At 49.3% G+C, this 22,978-nt stretch overlaps 1 protein-coding gene across 1 annotated transcript in view; it reads right to left on the bottom strand.

The window, feature by feature from the left end:
• Positions 1-22,978, bottom strand: part of Muc16 (mucin 16, cell surface associated) — a 98,753-nt gene that overhangs the window by 36,976 nt on the left and 38,799 nt on the right. Inside the window, exons 16-40 of the mRNA XM_077110359.1 lie at positions 22,625-22,660; positions 21,227-21,351; positions 21,062-21,129; positions 20,049-20,221; positions 19,405-19,480; positions 19,162-19,227; positions 18,431-18,444; positions 17,127-17,257; positions 16,905-16,972; positions 14,636-14,808; positions 14,322-14,357; positions 13,852-13,917; positions 10,354-10,478; positions 10,206-10,273; positions 9,162-9,334; positions 8,765-8,800; positions 8,458-8,517; positions 7,244-7,380; positions 7,003-7,070; positions 6,246-6,418; positions 6,103-6,138; positions 3,532-3,653; positions 2,474-2,541; positions 995-1,167; positions 643-678 (exon numbers count right to left, since the gene is read on the bottom strand). Of these exons, the coding sequence (XP_076966474.1) occupies positions 643-678; positions 995-1,167; positions 2,474-2,541; positions 3,532-3,653; positions 6,103-6,138; positions 6,246-6,418; positions 7,003-7,070; positions 7,244-7,380; positions 8,458-8,517; positions 8,765-8,800; positions 9,162-9,334; positions 10,206-10,273; positions 10,354-10,478; positions 13,852-13,917; positions 14,322-14,357; positions 14,636-14,808; positions 16,905-16,972; positions 17,127-17,257; positions 18,431-18,444; positions 19,162-19,227; positions 19,405-19,480; positions 20,049-20,221; positions 21,062-21,129; positions 21,227-21,351; positions 22,625-22,660 (2,307 nt within the window). The remainder of the gene's footprint in view (positions 1-642; positions 679-994; positions 1,168-2,473; positions 2,542-3,531; positions 3,654-6,102; positions 6,139-6,245; positions 6,419-7,002; positions 7,071-7,243; positions 7,381-8,457; positions 8,518-8,764; positions 8,801-9,161; positions 9,335-10,205; positions 10,274-10,353; positions 10,479-13,851; positions 13,918-14,321; positions 14,358-14,635; positions 14,809-16,904; positions 16,973-17,126; positions 17,258-18,430; positions 18,445-19,161; positions 19,228-19,404; positions 19,481-20,048; positions 20,222-21,061; positions 21,130-21,226; positions 21,352-22,624; positions 22,661-22,978) is intronic.

Raw genomic sequence — 22,978 nt, 5'->3', positions numbered from 1 at the left:
TCATGTTCAAAAAGTTTAAATCACTTTCCCAACATCCCACACTATTTTAGTAAATGATAGTCTATGCCACTAGGGATCAGGGGCGTTTGTTATGCAGTAAAAGCTAACTGATACAACCCTTCAAAGAGAGCAAAGCTTGGATTTCAGAGACTCCAGGGCCTCAGGCCGAGGCTGAAAACCTGATATCACAGAGCTCTCTAAACCTAGGGATTGAACTGAACTGCCCTGTGACAAGCCTGAAACATTCATCGTTCCCACACTGTCCCCTTGCATTGACGTCCTGTGCATATTTATTACCCCTTCTCACTGCTCAGCATAAAGACACGTAATCAGGAGGAAAGCAGACATGGAGACAAGGCTCCTACCTGTGGTCAAAGCAGTCGAGGTTCCCAAGGAGAGGGGGGAAGACACAGTAGCTGGGGAGGAGGAATGGGAAATGAGTGCCATGTAGCTTCATCACACTGGCGGTGCCAGAAAGAGGGGCCTTGGTGCCCAGCCTGAGTCACAGAGGAGGGCTGGGGGTGGGGCTGACTAGGTCCTGAGGCTTCCTTCCTCCATGAGGACCTAGACTTTGTGGATGGGACCAGCTGCCCCCTCACGGGGCAGTGGAGGCGTGGGGCCATTGGGGGTCTGAGCACTTACCAGGGGCCGTGGAGGTCAGGACTGGCCTGGTGAAACCTGCAGAGAGTGAACAAGAATGAGGTGGAAGGCCTGGAGGGATGGACCACTGGTAGAAGCTGCCATCAGAATGACCCTGGTCAGGAGGTGGCTTCCCTTCCAGATGGTGTGTGGTACAGCCTTTCTCCGACTGTCCACCTTTCTCTGTGCACGACTTTGCCCTGGGTGAGGAAGGAGAATCTCACGAGGAAAGGAGGAGAGAGAGAAATCCAGAAGCAGATGGATTTGATGTGTCCTCTAGCCAGAGATGAGTAGCCACCGTGGTCCCCCTGTCCCCCGGGTGCTGGAGGAGACCTCATCGCTGCAAGATGCTCACCATTGACGTAAAAGTGGTCTCTGTCCAGGATGTAGGAGCCAAGCCGGGTGACACCGTGGGTCAAGCGGCTCAACTCCCAGTAGAGCTGTTCCCTGTCCAGCCCGAGGCCCCCAGGGTCAGGATGATAGGTGCAGATGACGTCCACTCCAGTGGCTGTCCCACCTTTCTCAGGCCTGGAGAGGTAAGGACAAGGGGTGAGGATGGGACAGAAGGGCATCCTTGGTTGGACATCTTTCTGTCAGCCCCCTTGGATGTGGAGACCTGCTAATCTGCCCTCCGGGTCCAGGCATGAGCTGCCCTCTGAGCCATAAAGGACCAGAGTGGATGTTTTGTCCATTTAAACCTTAGCTCTTTCACTTATTGAAAAACCCACAGAAGCTTTTTTGACTCCCGACTCTCCCATTTGTACTGAATGGATAATGCCCTGATCACGGGGTTGGAGTGTCATGAGATTCAGAAGTGATGAAAAATATCCATCCCTGGTGCTGGCTATAATACAGGTGCATATTAATTAATTAATTTATTAATTAAACAAATATTTACAAAGGACCCACAGTCGCTGGTGAGAATGAACAGCCAGCTCTGAACAGAAATGCATCAACTCTTGGAGAGTGGATCCAACCCAGTTTCTGGGTCTGACCATCTGCTCATGACACACTGTATAGCACAACTTTCCAGTGACCACAGATTTCCATTCCTGTCTCATTGGGGCAGCAGGAAAAGTGGGCCCTGAAGGGAGAACCTGTAAGGTTCACCATATTGTGCTGCCAGAGAGCATGATCAAGGACAGAGTGTCCTTTGCATCTCAGTTGGATGGAACTGACCTTGAGCTAAGCAGATTCTAGGGCTGGTCTATTAGAAGCTTGATAAAAGTGCAACATTAGTCATGTTGTCTGGAAATATTGCACGTGGTGAAAATGACTAGACCTATTTCTGGGAAGACCATAAATGGACCTCCATCCCTTGCATGAAGGTCTGACTTGGAGCTACCTTGTTAGCTAGGTAGAACCACTTGGTTTTCCTTTCGGAAGGGATATTTCTAAGTCAAGGCAAATCCATTGGCCACTGAGGCCTTGTTTCCTTGCATATGAACTGTTACCTGAGATGCTGAGAAGAACGACAACCCTTGGACCATCAAAAGGGCTCTCTCAAAAATGAAACACCTGCCCTGTTGGCCCTGTCCTTATTCTTCTAAGTGAAATGGAAGCCAAATGGCTTATTCAGGTCTTGCAAGTGTGACTATGGATTTGAGATGTTCTACAGAGACCAGAACACAGGACTGGGAGGAGGGTGACGGGAGCCTGGGAGGTCTCGGGTGCTCTCAGGGTTGTGCAGGTGCAGAGTTGGCACCTGAAAGTGAGCACATTCCTAAATTTGGTGCCCTGAGACCTCTTTTGTTTCACCTGGTCCAGGTCCTGGCCAGTGCAACCTGCCCATGCCTTACCACCTCTGCTAAGGCAACCTGGAAGGGAATCTCACCTCAGTATGGACAGTCTGCACCCATCGTAGAGTGAACCGATGCTGCAGTTGGTGAACAAGGACTTGAGCTGACGAGGAAGGAGAGGGTCAGTGAAAAGATGAAATGTAAAAGGAATTGCAATTTTAAAACACAATATTTAAAAATTATTTATTTTCATGCCAGGGCGTGGCACCTGCTGAGTAGGCACTCTGTCACTGAGCTCCTCCTCAGCCACTGTTCATTATCTTTCATTTTTGATTTATACCTGCTAACTGTACACATTAAGGGGGTTTAGTGTGGTATTTCTTTTTTTCTTTTCTTTTTTTTAGTTGCTGATAGAACTTGATTTTTGTTTATTTGTATGTGGTGCTGAGAACCGGACCCAGTGCCTGACACAGGCTAGGCAAGCGCTCCACCAGTGAACCCCAGCCCCAGCCCCCGAGAGTGGTATTTCCATTGATGCACACAGTGGGCAGTGATCAAATCCAGCCTCTCTTTGTCCACCCCCTACCCAGAAGGCACGTCCTTCCCACCTGGAGTAACCACTGTTCTACATTCAGGTTGACTGTTTAGCATCCATATGCAGGATGAGAACATACGTGCTTGTCTTTCTGTGTCTGGCCTGTTTCTCTTTACATCATGTTTGCCAGGTTGTTGCACATGACAGGATCTCATTCTGCCTTATGGATGAGTAATATTCCATTGTGTGTGTACGTACGTGTGTATTTATGTGGGTGAGTGTATGTGTGTGTATACATATATGTGTACATAATATCACATATTTTTTACCCCTTCATCTGTTGACGGGCACCGAGGTTGATTTCATATCTTAGCTACTGTGAATAGTGCCCCAATAAACATGGTTTGCAGATACCTCTTGGGTATGCTAAATTCATTTCCTTCAGATACAAGCCCAGGAGTTGTACAGCTGGATTATACAGAACTATTTTTTTTTTTTTTTGGATTTGTGGCAGTTCCAATTTCCGAATCCTTTAAATCTTCCAAACTTGAGCAGAGAGATTCAAAGAAGGTGAGTGGGGGGAGTTGGGAAAGAGGGGTGGTGGCTGGGGGCCCTCACCAGGTGTTGCAGAGTTGTCTCTGTGGACTGGAACCTCGCAGAGCCGGGCTGCATGTCCTCCATGTAGGGCAGGTTGAGGATGGTGAAGTTGACCGTGAAGTGCTGCAAGGTGAGGCTGGCAGCTGGGTGGAGGAACCAGAGGGGGAGGGTCATGTCCTGGTTCAGGCCTGGACCAGATAGGGGGCACTGTGCTGCAGGGACACAGCCCTGCTCAGCAGGCCCCACGGTCTTGGGGATGCCAGGGCGGGGAGCTTGCCCCTGGACCTGTCCCGGGTGTGGATCCCTGTGGGAGGGGGAGGGAGGGTGGGGAGTGGGGGAGACCCTGTGTTCTAGGCCACATGGTCCCCAGCTCCGGGTGCACACAAAACCCAGAGAGTGCAGCATCTGGTGTTTCATAAACAGGTCAAAGATGACGCCTGTGTTTTAGTCCCCAGATTTTTTTAAAAAAAATATCTATTTCTCTTCAGCAGGCTTGGATCCATTCACCCAAAAGCTTGCCAGCATCTCTATCAAGTTTTTACATATCCTTTTGTTTCAAGCAAAGCCAAAATAAGCAAATTTTAGCCATTCAGAACCTGCTTTCTTTGCATACTCAAGGAAACCATACCCAACATCTCCTAGATATCAAAAAGGTAAGTTCTATGGCTATAAACACCCTAAACTGCGGTTCCCCATCAGAGCACTCTGACTTAGAAACTCCACTCGCCCCTCTCCCTGAGGAGTTCCCTTGCCTTCCTGAGAAGTGACCCCTGACCCTAGTTCCTGATGGTCCTGTTTCAAGGGACTTCCCTTGCATGCACACTGTGTGCTACTGCCATCTAGTGGTCATATCTTGCTTTCCTTGATCAATCCCCCAATTCCTGCCCCTCCACTGGTTTAGATGTCAGAACAGGTGACAGTGGGGATTTAAGGGATACTTGCTTGTATTGACTTGAACTAATTTATTTCTCACACCAGGGTATATTAGAGGACCTTCCCTCCAAAATCTCAGAAATTCAGCATATAATTGTTTCCTAATTTATCAAAGTTCTGATTTCACAAGACTTATGGCTAATTCCTTCCAGGTATATTCTTATTTAACAAGATGTTGGAAGTAATTAGACAAAGTCAGATCGTGGGATGAGATTTTGGTCTGCTGTCTTTAAAAGTCAGTGTTGTGCCAGACATGGTGGTGTCTGCTGTTAATCCTGTGCGACTCAGAAGGCTGAGGCAGGAGATCGCAAGTTCAAGGCCAGCCTGGGGAATGTAGTGAGACCCTAAGCAACTTAGTGAGACCCTATCTCAAAAAAATATATGTATATATGTAATATATATATATGTGTGTATGTGTGTGTGTATATATATATGTGTGTGTGTGTGTGTGTGTGTATATACATATATATATGGCTGAGGATATAGCTCAGTGGTTATGCACCCTGGGTTCAATCCTTGGTACTCCCCCCACCCCAAAAGTCATTGTTATGATTTTTAAAAATGGGCTGCTGAGTAGGACTTGTGTACACTAAAAGATATGAAACACTAACATAATCAATTTGAGAAATTTGATTGGAACTTCAATTTTGAAAAAGGCTAATTATAAAAGAAAGACATTTGAAAGAATTTGAATATGGCATGTTAGATGATATGGGATGCATCATCGTCATTTTTTTTAAAGATAGAGAGAATTTTTTAATATTTATTTTTTACTTTTTTGGCGGACACAACATCTTTATTTTTATGTGGTGCTGAGGATCGAACCCAGCGTCCCATGCATGCCAGGCAAGCGTGTTACCGCTTGAGCCACATTTCCAGCCCCATCGTCATTTTTGAAGCATGATGTGGTTACCTAGGACAATGAACTGATATTTTTTTGATTCTCACTGACCTATTTAGCAGTGAAGCATTGTGCTATTTTCAAATGACTCAGACCAGAAAAAAGTTCTGTTGACATCTACATGATCAGTTCTACAATGCTGCTTGTTTTGAGAGCATGATTTTTTTTTTCAGGCTCACTGATATCTTAGGGCCTAATTTGAACATAATGTAAATTCCACATCTGCTTATGTGCAGTTGCAATTGCAGGACACACAAGTGAAATGCTAAGTGCAGAAAATCATGACCTTGCACAAAATGGCTTGCACACATATACATATACACATGCACATACGCGCACACACCTCTAAGACCTGCTGGCTTCCTCCATGCCCCTTTGTTAGGAGGATACTAAGATTATAAAAGAAAGCCATTTGAAAGAATTTGAATATGATGGCCACCATTTCTGCAGGGGTGCTGACCCCTGTCTCCAGTCCTACAGGTAGGAATTCTCCTCTTTGAAGATGGAACTTTGTCTTATTTCAGATAACTTTCCTTCCACCACTTGTAAATAACCCACAAGTTTCGACCCTATGGATAAAGTGCTATACTTAAGTGTGGTATCTGCCAGGCCCGGGGCTTTTTATGGAGTAAGACCCTGTTCACCCTAGACTGGAGGTGGCGGAGGGTGTGAAGGGGAGACTGGGTTCTGGCTTCTTTCATTCCAAAGGACAGGGACTTATAGGGATGGTGGAGACTTCAAAGCCTCAGAATACTCACTCCTGGTGGTGGTGGCCATGGTCTGGTGGGTGTAACCTGTGGAGATAAGGAAAGAAAGGGTGAGGAGGGGAGGGACAAGGGAATGGGAGGGGAGGACATGGCTGGACCCTGCAGCACAGCAGAGCAAGAAGGCCACTGCTCACCATTGACATAGAGACTGTTCCTGTCCAGGGTGTAGGGGCCCAGCTGGGTGATGCCGTGGGTCAGCTGGCTCAGCTCCCAGTACAGCCGCTCTCTGTTCATCCCCAGGCCTGAGGGGTCTGGGTGGTAGGTGCAGACGGCATCCACTCCAGTGGCCGTTCCACCCTTCTCAGATCTGGTGAGGACAGGTGGGGGAAATGACAGTAAATGGAATGTGTAGGGCAGGGGCAGCGGCAATGATAGAGAGGTGAGAAGCCAGACTTAGAAATCTTCTCTGAGTGTGCTGACTTCCAGCCAGCCTGGGACTGTGAGCAGAGTCACGGATTGGAGAACTCTTATTCCATGTAAGATTCAAACCTCATGGCCTGGGACAGGAAAGGTCACACCTGAGCCAGGTGAAGTCTTGGAGTTGGGCATTAAGGCAAATGAAGAAAATATGTTTGTTTTGAGAAAAATCCTAGTGACAGAACTGAAATCTAAAGGATAAGTAGTTCTTTTAAAAGAGAGAGAGGGTTGGAGAATTCAGAAAGATGACCTAGGGAGGGGTCCAGCCCTGCTGCTGGATTCTGCAGAATTCTGGCACAGGTGGGTGGCTGTGGGGAAGTAGTGGGATACGGAGACATTTTGGTGCTGGAGCCAGTGCCTTCTCAATTCCACCTCTGCTGAGGACATCCAGAGGGAGGGCAGGAAAGAAGCCAACCAAATTCCTGCGGCCTGGGAGCAATTGGGAAGCCCTGGTCTGCTAGTCTAAGGACTCACCTGAGCAAAGTCAGCCTGCAGCCAGAATACAGAGGGCCGATACTGGTGTTCTTGAACAAGGGCCTGAGCTGGGGAGGAAGGAGAGAGAGGTCAGTAGAAGGGCTGAGGGAACAGGGGCGAGGCAGACGTGAGGTGGGCGGGGCTTGCACCTGGGATAGGAGGGTGAGGTGGGTGAGTCTTCTTCCAAGGGCGTGGCATTGCTCGGGTAAGTGGGGCAAGAAGCAGAGGACCCGGTTCTTACCAGCTTCTGCAGCACTCTCTCGGTGATGTTGAACTTCCAGGATCCGGGTTGACGCATCTCCTCCTCGTACATCAGATCAATGATGGTGAAGTTGATGGTGAGCGGCACCAGCATAGAGCCAGCCGCTGTAGGGGTGGCTGGAGAAAGACACCCACTGAGTATTCCAGGCCTGTGAAGCTGCGTGTGGGGCATCCCACACGTGTCTTCAAGCACTGGGGAGGGTCTTCCTCAAGGAGGGATGGAGGAGACCCCGGGCGTCAGCATCAATAGAGAGCCATGAGTGGGGAACTCGCTCCAGGGAGATAAGTGCTTCCTCAAGCAGAGAGCACACGCGGCTGACTCTCCAGGTGACTAAAATTCTGACAGTCTCCTCTCCTGAGTTTCTGTTTAGCCCAAATTGTTTCTCTGAGATCCACATATTCGTTGATGGAAAAAATATTTGAAGAAACAATCTTACTGCTTTTTTTACACCCAAGACCCTGTTTAAATGCTTTTTTTTTTTTTTTTTTTACAGTGAACTCATGGTTTTGGAGGTGACAGTGTAAACAGTTGGCATGCCAACTTTACAGAGGTAAAAACTGAGTCAACAGGAAGTTAAATAGTTTGCCACGAACCCCACAATGTCTAAATGGCAGAACCTGATTTGAACCCAGGCTTCATGGGCCATGGACAGGAACAATGACAGCCCTGTCTGCCTGAGGGGTCAGTGGTCGGAACACTCTCTGGAGACCTGAGCTGATGTCTAACTACAGACCCGGGTCAGCAATGAGGCCAGCTTATCCAGGGCCTCCACAGGGCCAGGGGTGGTATGGAAATCCACCTTGGGCCCGTGGAGAGCACAGCCTGCCCCAAACCCTAAGTCGGCATGACCTGCCAGAAGGTGGCTTCCAGGTCTATGCATAGCTCACGCCGTGTCCTTCTTTCCTGGAAGTGAAAACTAAGCCCCACGGACAGAAGCTCCTCCTCACGCCTGCCAAGCTGTTGCCAGAGCCTCTGAACACATTGTGAGCCATCCCTTGGCTGCACACGCACCTCTTTCTTTTCTGTTTTCCCTGTTGGGAGCCCATCAAAGACCAGGGCCATTGCTATTCCATTGATGCTACATTATTAGAGCCTTAATAAGTCCCTGTCCCGTGGATAAATGAACGGTGCCTCCCACTAGCCCAGGACCCCTGAGCTTTGCATGGGAGGAGTCGCCCACAGGAAGCTCCTACCTGTGGAGATTGGGGCCGGGAGTGCAGAAGTCACCGGGGGGATGACAGAGGCCATATCAGCTGAGGAGAGAACACAGGGAGGCACAGGTAGTGGGAGGAAGGGGCTCCCTGGCCAAGGAGGGCCCTTGAGGGAACCCTAAGGCCATTTCCTCTTCTGCTTCAAGCTTGTGGTGGGCATTTCTTTTCTGGGCTGGGGAAGGACTGGGGCTTTCTGGGCCCCTTCCTTCTCTGGGGACGTGGGGTAGAGGACAGGTGAGCGAATGGATGGGCTCTTAGGCAGACCAGTACTAGGACCCAAGTTACTCACTCGTGGGGACAGGAGTCAGGGCCCAGTGCGTGTAACCTGAAGAGAGAGAAGGGGAGAGAGAGAGACCGTGAAGACGGGAAGGATGGGGACTGGGGAGAACAGGCAAGAATCTGGGGCCCCATGGATTTCTTTAAAAGTCGTATTTAGAGAGTGCTCTCCACGCGCAGACCATAGGCAGATCCCAGAGAATACAACTGGAGCACGGGGAGGGTTCCTGGATTAGGTTCATGCAGTTCACGTTTCTGCCGTCTGTCCACCCCACCCTACTGCCCTTCTCTAGGAGACTGATCTCTCCAGAAAAGCTCTGCATATGCACGTCTCTGTGTTCTGACCCCAGGGCACACAGCCTGCCATTAGACCCAGGGGGAAGCCGCAGTGCATTCGCAACCCTGCTCACCGTTGACATAAAGGCTGTCCTTGTCCAGGGTGAAGAAGCCCAGCCGGGTGATGCCCCGAGTCTCACGGCTCAGCTCCCAGTAGAGCAGCTCTCGGTCCAGCCCGGTGCCTGTGGGCTCAGAGCGATGGGTGCAGATGATGTCCACTCTGGTGGCTGACCCGTTCTTCTCAGACCTGGGTGGAGGGAGGCGTGGTGATAGGGACATGTGAAAGATGGATACTGAATGTAGTTTACATGAATAATAATATCTGAAAAAGTCACAAAAGTCACAAGCCTTTCTCAGATGAAGAGGGAGGGGGAGAGAGAGAGAGAGAGAGAGAGAGAGAGAGAGAGAGAGAGAGATTTCTAAAATTTCCAATTGCTCAGTAGGTAGGTGGGTTGGGACTAGAGCTGCCATCAGCTTGTTCACAATCCACACACAGACAGAAGATCCCTTATCTTGAGATGCTCTGCACTAGAGTGTTTCAGAGTTTTCCAGATTTTGGAATATTTGCCTAGACTTTGCAGCTTGAGGATTCCCAATCCTGAAATCTGAAGTCTCATGAAATTAAAAAGTTTTTGAACGACAATACGACACTCAAGCAGTTTCAGATTTTTGAGCATTTAGGATTTTCATTTTTAGGGATGCACTATCAGACCTGGGTTCCCATCACCCCACTCCCAAGATTAAGCCAAGGGAGGAAAAAAATGGACCAACAGGTTGGCAGCCCAGGGCCGTGCAAATCTTTCAGGCACATTACTTTGGAGCCCTTTCAATACAGGTTAAGAAATGTTCATGCCACAAAAATTGTTCATTTTTGCACTTAAATTTTTCCTGAGTGTAGAATAATTTTGGAAGTTGCTGGGCATTCACTCCTGGGGGATGATCTACCTGTTGGTTAAAACCAGGAAAAAAAAAAAAAGCCAGAATAGACAACTGATGAACAAAGATGGGGAGAGGGCTCAGCCGAGAGTTGCCACCCTGGGCAGGTGGGGAACAAGGTGCAGGCAGGGACTGAATCCGGGAGGCCAGGGGGTGTGAGCAGCCACCACTGGGCATCTCACCTGAGTGAAGTCAGTCTGCAGCCAGTATAGAGGGGGCCAATACTGGTGTTCTTGAACACAGGGCCAAGCTGCGGGGGAAGAAGAGGGAGGTGAGTAAGAGGGTGGGGGCCCTGCAAGGTGGGGGCAGGCGGCTGGCCCTCGCTCTTACTATGCGCTGCAGGATCGCCTCGGTTGTGTTGAACTTGTCGGATCCTGGATGCCTCATGTCGGACACGTACTGCAGGTTTGTGATGATGAAGTTGAGGGTGAAGGGCATCAGGGCAGGGCTCATGGCTGCAATGAGAGAGTCTGTCTTGAGCTGGCATGAGCACCCTGTCTGCTCCCATCCAGCCTGCCCCGGCCTGCACACAGGGCTCTGACCCTCGCCACCAGAGCTCCACACAGCTTGGTTCCAGTGCATGCAGGGACCACCACCTACATCACATCCAATCACTCTTTCCATTGGGAATTGGTTCTTCTCCCAGGAGCTCTGATTTGGAGGTACCCAAAGTCACCCTAAGACTTACTCCATGTTGACCCAATTAGGTGACCAGGCTCATGTCCAGCAATTTCCTTTCCCCTTTTCCTCCCCTCCCTTCCTTCTCTCCATGAATACTTATTGAGCACCTACTCTACACCAGGAGGCACGGTCATGGCATTGGCACATAGAGTCCTGGCCAGGAAAATAGAATCCATGTCAACTATTTCAAAACAGGGAGCTTAATAGAAAAAAACAACCTCAATAAAACACTGAAAGGGTCACAAAGAGATCTGCAGAGCCAGGAAGCCTCTCGTCCCATAGGACTGAAGGGACAAAAGCACAAGAGGGTGGCACACCAGATGTTGCTGAGAGCATGGAGGAGACACAGGCCTTGCTGGAGATGCTACATGAAACAGAGGGGGTGGGGGGAAGAAATGCCCTGGCTCATCTGCAGCCTTGCCCACCGCGGTCCCACCAGCGCCTCCTACTGGCTGAAACTAACAGGGACTCAGCAAGGAACCTGGGAAAGATAGTTTTCAAGGATCAGAGTCCACGGAGCAGAGGACGGGAAGGGTGGGGAATGAATACATTCCTAGAAGGGGCAATGGACCTGTGAACAAATAAATACAACAAAAGTGTTACAAGTACAGATGGCCCCTGGCTTATGATGGGTTTTGACTTTATAATGGTGCAAAAGCCATATGCATTCAGTAGAAAATGCACTTTGAGTTCTTTTTTCCTGGGCTAGTGGTGTGAAGTATGATACTTTCTCAATACACTCAAAATTTCATTATAAAATAGGATTTGCCGTAGATGACTTTGTCCAACTATAGGTTAGTGTTACGTGCTCTGAGCACATTTAAGGTGGTCTGGGCTCAGGCAGAATGCTCGTAGGCTAGATATATTAAATGCATTCAACCTGTGATAGTTTCATCTTTTGATGGTTTTTTGGGATGTAAACCCATCCATCCTAAGTCCAAAAGCATTAGTACCGTGAAGGACTTGGAAACCTCAACAGTGTTCGATTTAGTTCAAACAGTCGGACAAGCAGACAAGGTTCCTGTGAAAACTTCGCATTTGTGTGAAACCTGAAGGAAGAAGAGGAGTCAGCTGTACCAGCCGATGGAGGGAAGTGCTTCATGCAAAAGCAGAGCTAGTGCAAAGCCCAGGAACTTGGAAAGAGCTTGCTGTGTTGGAGCAGTATCCACATTGCTGCAGAAGGGTACAGGAGGAGGAGAAGTCAAAAGGGCATCAACGATGAAGTTCTTCGGGGGCCTGTGCATCATGGTGAAGGAGCTATTTCATCATAACAACAACGTGAGGTGGGAGGAAGGTTTTGCCTTGGAAAGTGCCATGCTCCGATGTAGAGTTTAACAAGCTGCCTCTGGCCACTGGGTGGAGAACAGGGGCAGGAATGCAAGCAGGGAGGCCCCCCTGGACACCACTGCTGGTGTCTGGGACAGGCAAGGTGGCCTGGAGGACTGCTGGAGTGGCAAAGAGAATGAAGGACCGGGCTGTGCCCTGGACCATGGATGGTGGTGGTTAAAAAGTGGAGTTAAGGGAAAGGAAGGGGCATGGACATGCTTCCGTTTCTTTAGAAATGAATTCCTTCTCTTGAAATGCCATCCTATTTCTCTGTACCGGGGGCTCTCACTGACCATCCCGTCCTCCAATATAGCAATGAGGCACTTAGCACTTATAATGTATTAGGTCCTATAAATCATCTAGACATGAAATTTAAAGTCTATGAAGGATGTGTGTAGATGCTATAAGGGACTTGAGCACTCTTGGATTTTGGTATTTTCAGGAGGTACTGAAACCTATACCCTTCAGAAATTGAGGGTCAACTGGGCTGACACTTGGGAGCTGACCATGTGCCAGGCTCAGGCTGAGGCTGTCTCCCGTCACTTACGTCCAGAGCTTCAACCTCTCCCTAGACCCTGAAGCACCCATGGTGATATTTTGACCAGGGAGTAACTGTGGCTCAGGGAAAATGAAAACGAAGTCCACGAGTAGAAATCAATCTAGACTGCCGCAGCCCAGGCTTGCTGAGGCCCCTTTCTGGCTGGTGGCTGGGTCGGGGAGCAGCTGGGGTCCAGTCACACCCGGGCGAGGCTGAGCTGAACCTCTCAACCTGCAGACACTTTCTAGGAAAACCAAAGAGGCTCCCCGACACCCTCAGGGTCTTAGACTCTTGTGACAACTCCAACTGACCTGGCAGCCATTGCCTAGGGTGTTTGGTGGATGCTTTTATCAATTAGTGATGTCTGCCATGGAAGGGGGAGTGGCACAGGTGCCACATAGTTGTCCTGGGTAGAATATGACAGAATGGTGATACATTTGAACCAGGGAGGAAAAGGAACGTTTCCATACACTACCAGAAAGCATACACTTCCCTCCTTTTCAAAGGAGAATGCATCTTTTTCCTATAGCCCTACCATGCACGAGGCCCTGGGTTGAAACTGGCTAAGCACAAAGGAGCAAGACACCCTTGCTCTATCCAGAGGGTGTACTTGATGTTGGCGTCAATGGAAGAAAACCTAGTGTTCAAAGGCACGATGCTCATATGAGTTTTTCAGTAGGCTTATTTCTAAAAAACCAGTCCAAACTAAGATTAAATTAAAAATGATAAAGCTTTCCATGCCTCTCATCTCTAATGACAGAAAGTTTTAAAAGAGAGCATATTAGATGATGCCACTTTGATGCAGAGTACGGCTCTCAGTGAATGTTCAACACTCAAAAATTTCAGGTATTTTCTGTTATTTTTGTTAAATCATCATTGTCATCAATGCCATCTCTGTCACCATCACCACCACTGTCACCATCATGACCACCACCATCACCATCATTGACATCACCATCATTAGCATCACCACCATGATCATCACCACCACCATTATCCTTATACCATCATCCTCAGTATTGACATCATCACCATCAACACCAAGTTCAACACCATCATTATCATCACAAGAATGTAAATTCTCAGAGAGCATTGACAATCTTCTTTATGTTCCCCAGTGTATCTCCAGGGCCTGGCACAACACAGGCGCTCCATTAGGTTGTTGGTTGATTCATTGTCACTAGGTTTACTATGATTTTCCATCTTTAATTGATCGTATAATGTCAGAGACACTCACAGTCATCAGGACCTCTCTAACAGAGAGGCCATGATCTGGCACTTACCTGTGTGGCTGGGGAAGGAGAATGGAGACTCAGAGGTTCTCAGGTCCACGGTGGAGATCCTAGGAGCTGAGGAGAAGCCCTCATTAGTGAAATCAGCAAGGCCCCCTTAGGGCAGAAAGGCCGGAAGGAGGGACTATTTACAGGGTTTGTGGCATGGAGGCTTGAACTTGGACTCTCTCTGAAGCTGGGCAGAGCAGAGGGTAAAAAAATTCTGCTCTCTCTAGCCAGGCATTGGTGGTGCATGCCTGTAGTCCCAGTGACTTGGGAGGCTGAGGCAGGAGGATCCAAAACTTGAGGTCAGCCTGGGAAACTTAGCAAGATCCTGTCTCAAAATAAATAGTAATGATAATAAATTAACTTTTCTCTCTCAGATCTTTTTGCTTCTGGATAGGACAAGGAGGGCACGAGGAAGGGTCAGACCCTGCTCTGCTTGGTGGGGATGGGTCGCTGGAACATCAGCGGGTACTCACTGCTGGTGACGAGGGAAGAGCTCCAATGGGTGAAACCTGCAGGGAAAAGGAGGGGCGGTGGACAAGGGTTAGGGCAGGGGTAGCCTTCTAAGAAGGGGTCAGGGACTCCGGGGTGCAGTGGAGGGGCTTTATGAAGCAAGGGCTGTAGGGGATTCTTCATCAGGACCCTCATGTCAGGGAAGAAGGGCCTGAGGGTGAATCAGTTCAAGATGAGAAGACGCCATGAGATCCAGACTGAGCACAGGGCCAAGTCCACGGGGCCAGGAAAGGAGTGTGATCAACAAGGAGGACTCCAACCCCCTCCAGCTGCTCACCATTGACATAGAGACTGTCCTTGTCCAGGGTGTAAGGTCCCAGCCGGGTGATGTTATAGGTCAGCTGGCTCAGCTCCCAGTACAGTCTTTCTCGGTCCAATATGTGGCCTTTAGGGTCAGGGCGATGTGTGCAGATCAGGTCCACTCTGGTGGCTGCCCCGTCCTTCTCAGGCCTGGATAAACACCATACATGGCCCAACTACCTCTCCGTTCTACCCTCTTTTTCTTTGCCAGTTCCCGACATAGAAACTGGGGAAACCCTGGTTAACAAGGAAGCTGCTGTCCACATGGAAATGCCCACAGTGAACGATTATTAGGATCAGAATTCCAGTCCCCTGGAGCACGGGACACACAACAGACGCAGAGGGGGGCTGTCCATGGGGATGAGTGATCCCAGGGATGTCAGGACAGCCGAGTCCTAACACAGGTTCTGATGGACACAACAAGGTGCTGAGGGTCAGGGTGTAATGGGCAACAGGGCCCCCAGGAAGGTGACCATAGCACAGTGAGTGACATTGTCCTTCAGAGAGCTGGCATCAGAGGCTAAAGTTACCCTCTCTAGATCCTATGGAATAGCAGGGTTGGGACACTTCTAAGGAGGCTAGGTTGGTAAAGGACATGGGAGAGATGGCTGTTTGGTGGATCTGTCTGAAACCATGGCTGGTCCAACCTGAGGTCACAAGGTTTGATGACCCCACATGCATCTTTAGCTACAGGATGCAGACCCATCTGCCCAGCCACCCCCTTGTAGAGAGAGCAATTCAGAGGGAAAGGGGTTCCAGAGCTTGGGAGGTTGCCTCCCAGGGCAACAACTACCATGTATTAAATAATCAATGCAACAGACCCAGTGCTGTGTTCACAGTCGCTTCACTGCATTCTTAAAGCATTCCTATGGGCTGCTGTTGCTCCATTCGCACAATGATGATTAAACCTCTATATTACATACAACCAAGTACATGTGGTTTAAAATATAGTCTAGGGATAGGTAAATATGAACTTAATATGTAAATATATGTGGTCTATGTATTTTATATATGATTACATTATGTATAATTATATTATAGATTAGGCTGTTATACATTATATTTGTGCCTAAATATTTATATTAAACTAGTTACATCTATTTTTATAGCATATATATATATATATATATATATATATATATATATATAATATACATACACATAGGTCTATCCCCTCCCACGTGGTTGTCCTGCAATATCTGTCAGGGATTGAGTCTAGGGCCCCCAGGGATACCAAAATCCTTAAATGCTCAAGTTCCTTGAATAAAATGAGTATTTGCATGCAACATGTCCTCCTACAGACTTTAAGCCCTCTCTAGAACACTTCTAATACCTAGTGACATAGAGACTGTCCTTGTATTTAGGTGTTATATTTTGTTATTTAGGAAATCATGAATAAGTCTGTACATGTTCAGAATGGGTGCAGTTATTTTTTTCTGACTTGTCAATCCATGGTTGGTTGAATCCACAGATCTGAGGCATGTATCATAGGGAAATGGAGCAGAAAGGTTTGGTCATTTCGCCTGAGTCACAGTCATAGACTGTAGCAAATAGCAGAGTTGGAACTGGAGCTCAGGTCTCTTGGCCACTAGACCCCCTTCCCCCTTTTTTTCCTGGGAAGAGAGGAGAGCTGGGGGTAGATGACTATGAGAAAATAGGAATCTCTCAAGAGCCCGACCTAGAGATTCTTTGAGAGATGTGGGATGTTGGCGAGAAGGTCCAGTAGTCTCTAACCCAGGCTGCCTGCTCTTTCTAGCCCTCCAGGGACAGTGTCCATCCCACCTCCCACCCACCCCAGGGCAGGGCAGGTCCTGAGGGCTGAGTCCCGCCCACTTGGGAGTCTCCCTGTGACACTCTGCTCGCCTTTCCTCCCCCATTCTCGTGACTTTCCACATCTGCAAGGCCAGAGTTTGGGCAGAGGGGGCAGCACAACCCCGGGGCTGGGAGTCTGGATCTAGAACCTGAAGCACTGGGGTTGCTCTGTGTGACCTTCCACAAGCCACTTGTTCCCTCTGAGCCTCAGTTCTGTTCCCCTAACAGCTTCATGAGGCTCTTGATTGGATAGACAAGATGTTAAACTGGAAATACACAGCACAGCGCTTTGGGTCATAGTAACAGCCGCTGGTGGTGCTGTTGATGCTTAGTGTCCATGGTCAGTAGTGGCTCCAAGTGTGGACAGTCAGGGAGCCCAGAGCTTGGGGTCCCATCCACCTGTGCAGCTGGGTTTTTCCTGGGGAGGATCTCACCTGAGCGTGGATAATCGGCAGCCCGAATAGAGGTATCCCAGACTGCTGTTCTTGAATATGGTTTTGAGCTGCGAGGAGGGAAAGGGGAAGTGAGAAGGAACCACCAGACAAACCTGCAGGAGCGGGAGCATGGGTGGGCGGGGCCGGGCCGGGTGAGGTGGGTGGGGCTGGAACCCGTCTGGGGTTGTGGGCGGGGCCAAGCGAGGTGGGCGGGGCTCTCACCAGGTACTGCAGGATTCTTTCGGTGGAGCTGAACTTTCTGGAGCCCGTGTTCTGCATGTCCTCCTCGTACTCCAGGTTGGTGATGGTGAAGTTGAGGGTGAATGGCAGCTGGAAAGGGACCGCCACTGCAGCTGGGGAGCAGAAACAGAGCCCGCATGTATGGCAGACCTAGTCTGGGCCCCAACTTCAGAGGACCCAGCTGGAGGGTTTGCAGCCGGCAGGACAGGAAGAGGGACAGCCAGGTAGGGAGGAAAGCCCGGTGTTGGAAACTGCCGCAGAAGTAGGTTAGAAGCCCAGACGCAGATTAAGGGACCTGACAGGGTGGCCAGGAATTGAGTTCTGGCCCTAATAGGTTCTGGTGAAAGAGCTAAAATGTCATGGTTGGGAAAAATTCAATTCAGTCCCACTTAACATTCAACAAACTATTTTTTTTTGAACATCCGCCGAACAGCAGTCCTTAAAAGGAGGTCCTCTCTCACCTACTGAACTGGCTTACCCCGCGCACCCCCTCCCATGGCTCCCAGAACTTGTCCATTAACAGAGAGGCCACACTGTAGAGCTTTGTTACTGTGGTTACGGCCACACGGCTGAGTGGGGTCTGGTTTCAAATTCCCTCTCTGCCCCTCACTGTGACTGTGGACAGTTTACCTGCCTGAACCTCAGTTGCTTCCACTGTAAAGGGGGGGAATCCTACATTTTGTAGGGACCCTACTTTGTAGGGACATGATGGAAGTGAGATAGATGGCTGTTTGTTAAAAGAGTCAGCACATCTCAAGGGCATCGCACAAGAACAAAATAAAGCTGATCCCAAAAGGCCCAACTGGCGTATTTCCATTTCCATTTATTTTATATTTGTATTTAATTATTTTTTTTTTAAAAGGAAACATTTTTAAATTTTATTTATTTATTTTTATGTGGTCCTGAGGATCGAACCCCATGCCTCATGCATGCTGGGCAAGCGCTCTACCACTGAGTGACAACCCCAGCCCTGTATTTAATTTTTCTCAAAATAAAATCATAGAGAGAGCGCACAGATCCGTGAGTGCCAGGGTCTGGGCTGCGTGAGCATGACTGTACAGGAGTAACTGCAGGGAGATCCTCGTGGGGCTGGAACAGTTCTGTCTCTTGGTTGTGGGGGTGGTTCAGGAATCTGCCCATAGGATAAAATGGTCACACACACACACCCACACACACACACACATGCCCACACACTCAGGAGTGCATGTAAGAAACTAGTAAAATTTGACTGAGGTCTTGATTTTAACAATGTTGATTTCCTGATTTGGATATTGTATTAGAGTTACGCAAGGTGTAGCCACTGGGGAAATTGGATGAAGAGTTTAGGGGAACTGCCTACTATTTTTACAACATTCCCTGAATCTATAATTATTTATTCAAAGTGAAAAGCTGAGAATTGAAAGAATACAGCATGTGTGAGGACACACAGGAAGTGCTGAATACTATGGCTCTCTCTTATTATCAATTCTACCTGGATGGACCTTCCAGGTGACCCAGGGCACTAACCCCAGGGAAGGACCACATTCTGACTTCCTTGGTGTCTTATCCCTATGACCAGTAGAGAACAGGTGCCCCATAAATACTTGTCAAACCCAATTTCCTGCCAGCCCCTGTGCTAGGGTCTTACATATAGAGTGTACTTACACAAGTAAGATGGCTACAGTGTCACTGGGCGATATAATCTCATGGGACCCCTGTCCCATGTGTGATCCATCTTTGACTGAAATGCTGTCACGGGGCACATAACTGTCTTTTCATTGAACATTCATAACAAACTTAGGAAGTGTTAATAGCTCCACTTGGCAGGTGAAGAAGGTAACTAAAGTGCCCAAGGTCAACGTGGCTAGGGAAATGAGGAGCACAGGTCCCCTGGCTCTTGCGTTCACGGAGGAGCAGGAGGTGCTGTGGCAGCTCCCGGCCACCCCTCACACTGCCTTTTCCCTGCATCTCCCAGGTCCTCGCTTTGAGGCTGTGCACGCTGACTTCCCAGAAGAGGTTGGAAAGAGAAGTCACCCACCTGTGGAGCTGGAGAGGTGGGCGTGCGCCGTGGAAGTCGTTGGGAACAAAGTAGAGCTCACAGCGGCTGAGGAGAAACAGAGCGGAGTGAGGAGGGGGATCCGGGCTGGGCACGGGTGCCACCATGAGTCTCCCTGACAAGCCCGGGCCACTGAGTGTGTGGGGGTGGGTGAGACAATACAGTCCACTGGTTTCTTTTCTCCCCACGTCCCTGGACTCAGGGTGGGAGAACTCAGCTGTTCACAAGAGGTTTGTGCACACGGTCATCAAGGATAAGTACTCACTGCTGAGAGAGGGACCCGAGGCCTGATGGTTATAACCTGCAATGAGAAAAGGAGACAGGGTTGGAGTGCAGGCAGGAGAAGGTGCCATCTGCAGGAGAGGCTTTAGACGGACTCAGTGGAATACTTAGGATCTGGGGGTGGCCGTGTGCTTTCCCAAAGGAGAAAAGCTGGAGACCCAGTCTCTGTCTTCATGGGCTTGCAATTGTTTAGGGAGATAAATATCCCCCAATTCTTATGGTGTATATTTGCAAGCTGTGTTTTTCAGGATCTCGAGGGGATTTTGAGACACCAATGGGGAGAAAGGTGAATGGTCAGACTCTGGAATCCCTGTTGGCTTCAGCAAGAGGGATATTCTCTTTCATGCATTTGAATAAAGGCTTTTGTGGCTCAGACAGGTGCAGGTCACAGCCCTGGAATGTGGAGTTATGAGGGAAAGAGAAGGACTTGCAAACTTGAGGGCTCATGGGTGCCTTCTGGTTACTCAAGGGGAGCTGTTTAGGTGGAGGACAATTCACAGGACAGGTCTGTGGCAAACTGCAAAGTCCACACCTCTTCTTAGGCGTGGATTCTCAGCTTTGGCTTGTGGTTACTAAAGGCTGCTCACCATTGACATAGAGACTGTCCCTGTCTAGGGTGAAGAAGCCCAGCTGGGTGACATCGTGGGTCTCGTGGCGCAGCTCCCAGTACAGCTTCTTTCTGTCCAGCTCGAGGCCCATGGGGTCAGGACGGTAGGTGCAGACCGCGTCCACTCCAGTAGCTGTTCTGTTTTTCTCAGGTCTGGGCAGAGAGGGACATAAGGATGGGGTGGTGGAAACTCCAGGCTGGGATCCATTGAAGGAGGGGATAAAGAAAGTGTGTGGGGGGGTGCTGGGCAATCAAGTGGCCTTGGGCTGGAAATGCATAGGACAGCCATGGTCCCCATACAAAGAGGATGTGGCATCTATAAATGTTGATATTTGTTAAGCATGGTGGTGCACACCCTAGTATCTCAGGAGAGTGAGGAAGGAGGATCACAAGTTCAAAGCCAGCCTCAGCAACTTAGCAAGACCCTGTCTCAAAATAAAAAATGAAATAAAAAAGGACTAGGGATGTGGCTCAATGGTTAAGCATCCCTTGGTTCAATCCCTGGTACCCCCCCCCCCACAAAAAAAATCACTATGTGTACTAAACTTTAACATGACATCTGCAACAAGACCTCACAAACCCTGAAGACAGAAACAGGATGAAAGGGGTGGAAGAAAGGAATCTGGGAATTTGGCAAGGTGAAAGAAGGCAGTGTCAGCTTGTTTAAATCTCAGTTCTGCCGCTCACTCACTGGAGGACTCTGGGTAAATGTCCCAGCCTCTCTGTGCCTCATTTTCTTCATCTGTGAAATGAGGCCACAGTGTAGACCCAATGGCACTTAATATTTGTGTAAGTGCTCAATAGGAGCATTCCTCCTTGTCTCTCAGGAAGGCAAGAACCCAGGGAGCCCACATTTTTTTGTTTCGCTTCTGGAAGGACAGGACTTGAATGGGAGCTGGGAGTCAGCTGCCCTCAGGACAGGGGGCGCAGGGCGCTGGGGCCCAGCTTGTGGTCATCGCCCACGCGGCCTGCTTATCTCTCTGGAGCACTCACCTGAGTAAGGTCAGTTTGCAGTCAGAATACAGGTGCCCAATACTGCTATTCTGGAACACGGGCCTGAGCTGGGGATGAGAGGGAGGGAGGGAGGGAGGTGAGCTGGTGGGACAAAGGGCTGGGGACAAGACTGAGATGGGACGGGGAGCATGGGCGAGCTCTCACCAGGCGTTTCAAGATCCTCTCTATGGTCTTGAATATCTCAGATCCTGGGGGCTCCATGTCCTTTGTGTAGTTCAGGCTGGTGATGGTGAAGTTGAGGGTGAAGGATACCAGGTACAAGCTTGTACCTGCAGCTGGAGAGAGAGGGGGCAGTGGCTCATTCTGACCTCCGTCTGGGGTGGTGGGGTGAAGGGCCACTTGTGTTGGTTGTGCCATAATCTCTAGAGCTTTTTTATCTTGCAAAACTGAAACTCTATATTAATTAATTTCTTTAGCAACATATCTTCAAGATTCATCCATGTTTTAACATGGATCAGAATTTTTTCCTTTTTAGGACTAAATAGTATTCCATTGCACAGGTGCGTTCCATTTTTGTTTACCCATTTGTTTGTCAGTGGACATTTGGGTCGTTCTTACCTTTTGGCTATTATGGCTAATGCTGCTGTAAACATGGATGTGCCAATAGAAAGATGTTTATTTCTGAACTAAAGAGACATTTTCTCTGTGCCAAATCTTTGTCTCCTCGATGACATAAGGTTAGCGGTTGGGCCCCTAGAGTGTGGCTCCGGCTTAAGAGTTTAGATGGGACCGTTTTCATGGCATAAAGAAAGCCCCACAAGTTTCTAAAGGTTTCTGAAGCTTCGGGAGCCCTCAGACCCACATCTGGGAAAAAGGAGGGGACAGGGCAAGAACCAAACTCCTGACTTAGATTTTTAACGATGTGCTGATGTCTGAATTGAATCCTCAAATAACATACAGAGGTGGCTTCTTTCATTCATGGACTCATTCAGACAATTAATAGGAAGTGAAGTGGGTGCTGAGTTCCCGGGGACAAACACAAAGGGTGATGGGATGGTGCAAACCCTTGGGAGCCAGGTAGGGATACAGGGAAGGTGCCATTTCACAGCAGGGGGCTTGGGAACGTTTGGAAAACAAGGAGGTACCAGGGAAGGGGGTGGCCAGTCTGCAGAATCAGCGAGGAGTGGGGGTCCTCAGGTGGGACAGAGCTACGGTGCCAGGAAAGCAAGCACATCTGTGGGGCGGCCAAAGTGGGGGAGTGAGGGACAGGGTGGCTAGGGAGCCGGGGGCTGCTGGTCAGCAGGGGCCAGACCACGTGCCAGAGACCCCAGAGAGAGGTTCCTGCCTAGAGCTGGGCGTGTCAGGGAGGTAGGAAGTCCTAGAGAGAAGGTGGAAGTCCCTGGAGGAACAAGGACAGGAGGGAGGGTGTGGAAATTGGCTCCATCCTCAAAGCATGTGGGGAGAAAGCTGTGAATTGGATCCTGGGCTCTGTCCGGAATCTGCAGGGCTCAGGGGGAGGCACCGTCGGGTTCTCTCCCATGAGCTCTAAGGAGGAAAGCTCCTGGGGACACTGGGGGGTCTGTCACAGCTTTGAATACTCACTGCTGGTGGTAAGGGCCAAGGACCGTTGGTTGTAACCTGCAGAGACAGCAAGAAAGGCCTGTTAGGAAGGCCACAGCAAAGGCGGGAGAAGGCAGCATCCCCGGAGACCCGAGTCCTGAAGACACTTATGAGACAGGAAGACAGACAACGTTTTCCTGGGTCCCTGTTCTGTGCCTTGTTCTTTGATGGTGGGATGCACACCGTCACCATCGTTTTTACTGAGAGTTGATAACAAGAGGTGCCTGTGGTAACCAAGAGGGACCTGCCGTGCCCTGGTGACAGTGCTTCACATGAGGTCAAAACACACTCAGGGACATTTATTTCCCTCCGTAAGGATTATTTAATTCTATCTTT

This window comes from Callospermophilus lateralis, chromosome 1, assembly GCF_048772815.1.
Source record: "Callospermophilus lateralis isolate mCalLat2 chromosome 1, mCalLat2.hap1, whole genome shotgun sequence".
NCBI classification, from domain to species: domain Eukaryota; kingdom Metazoa; phylum Chordata; class Mammalia; order Rodentia; family Sciuridae; genus Callospermophilus; species Callospermophilus lateralis.
The sequence above is the reverse complement of the archived record's forward strand: the minus strand, read 5'-3'. Positions and strand labels throughout refer to the sequence as shown.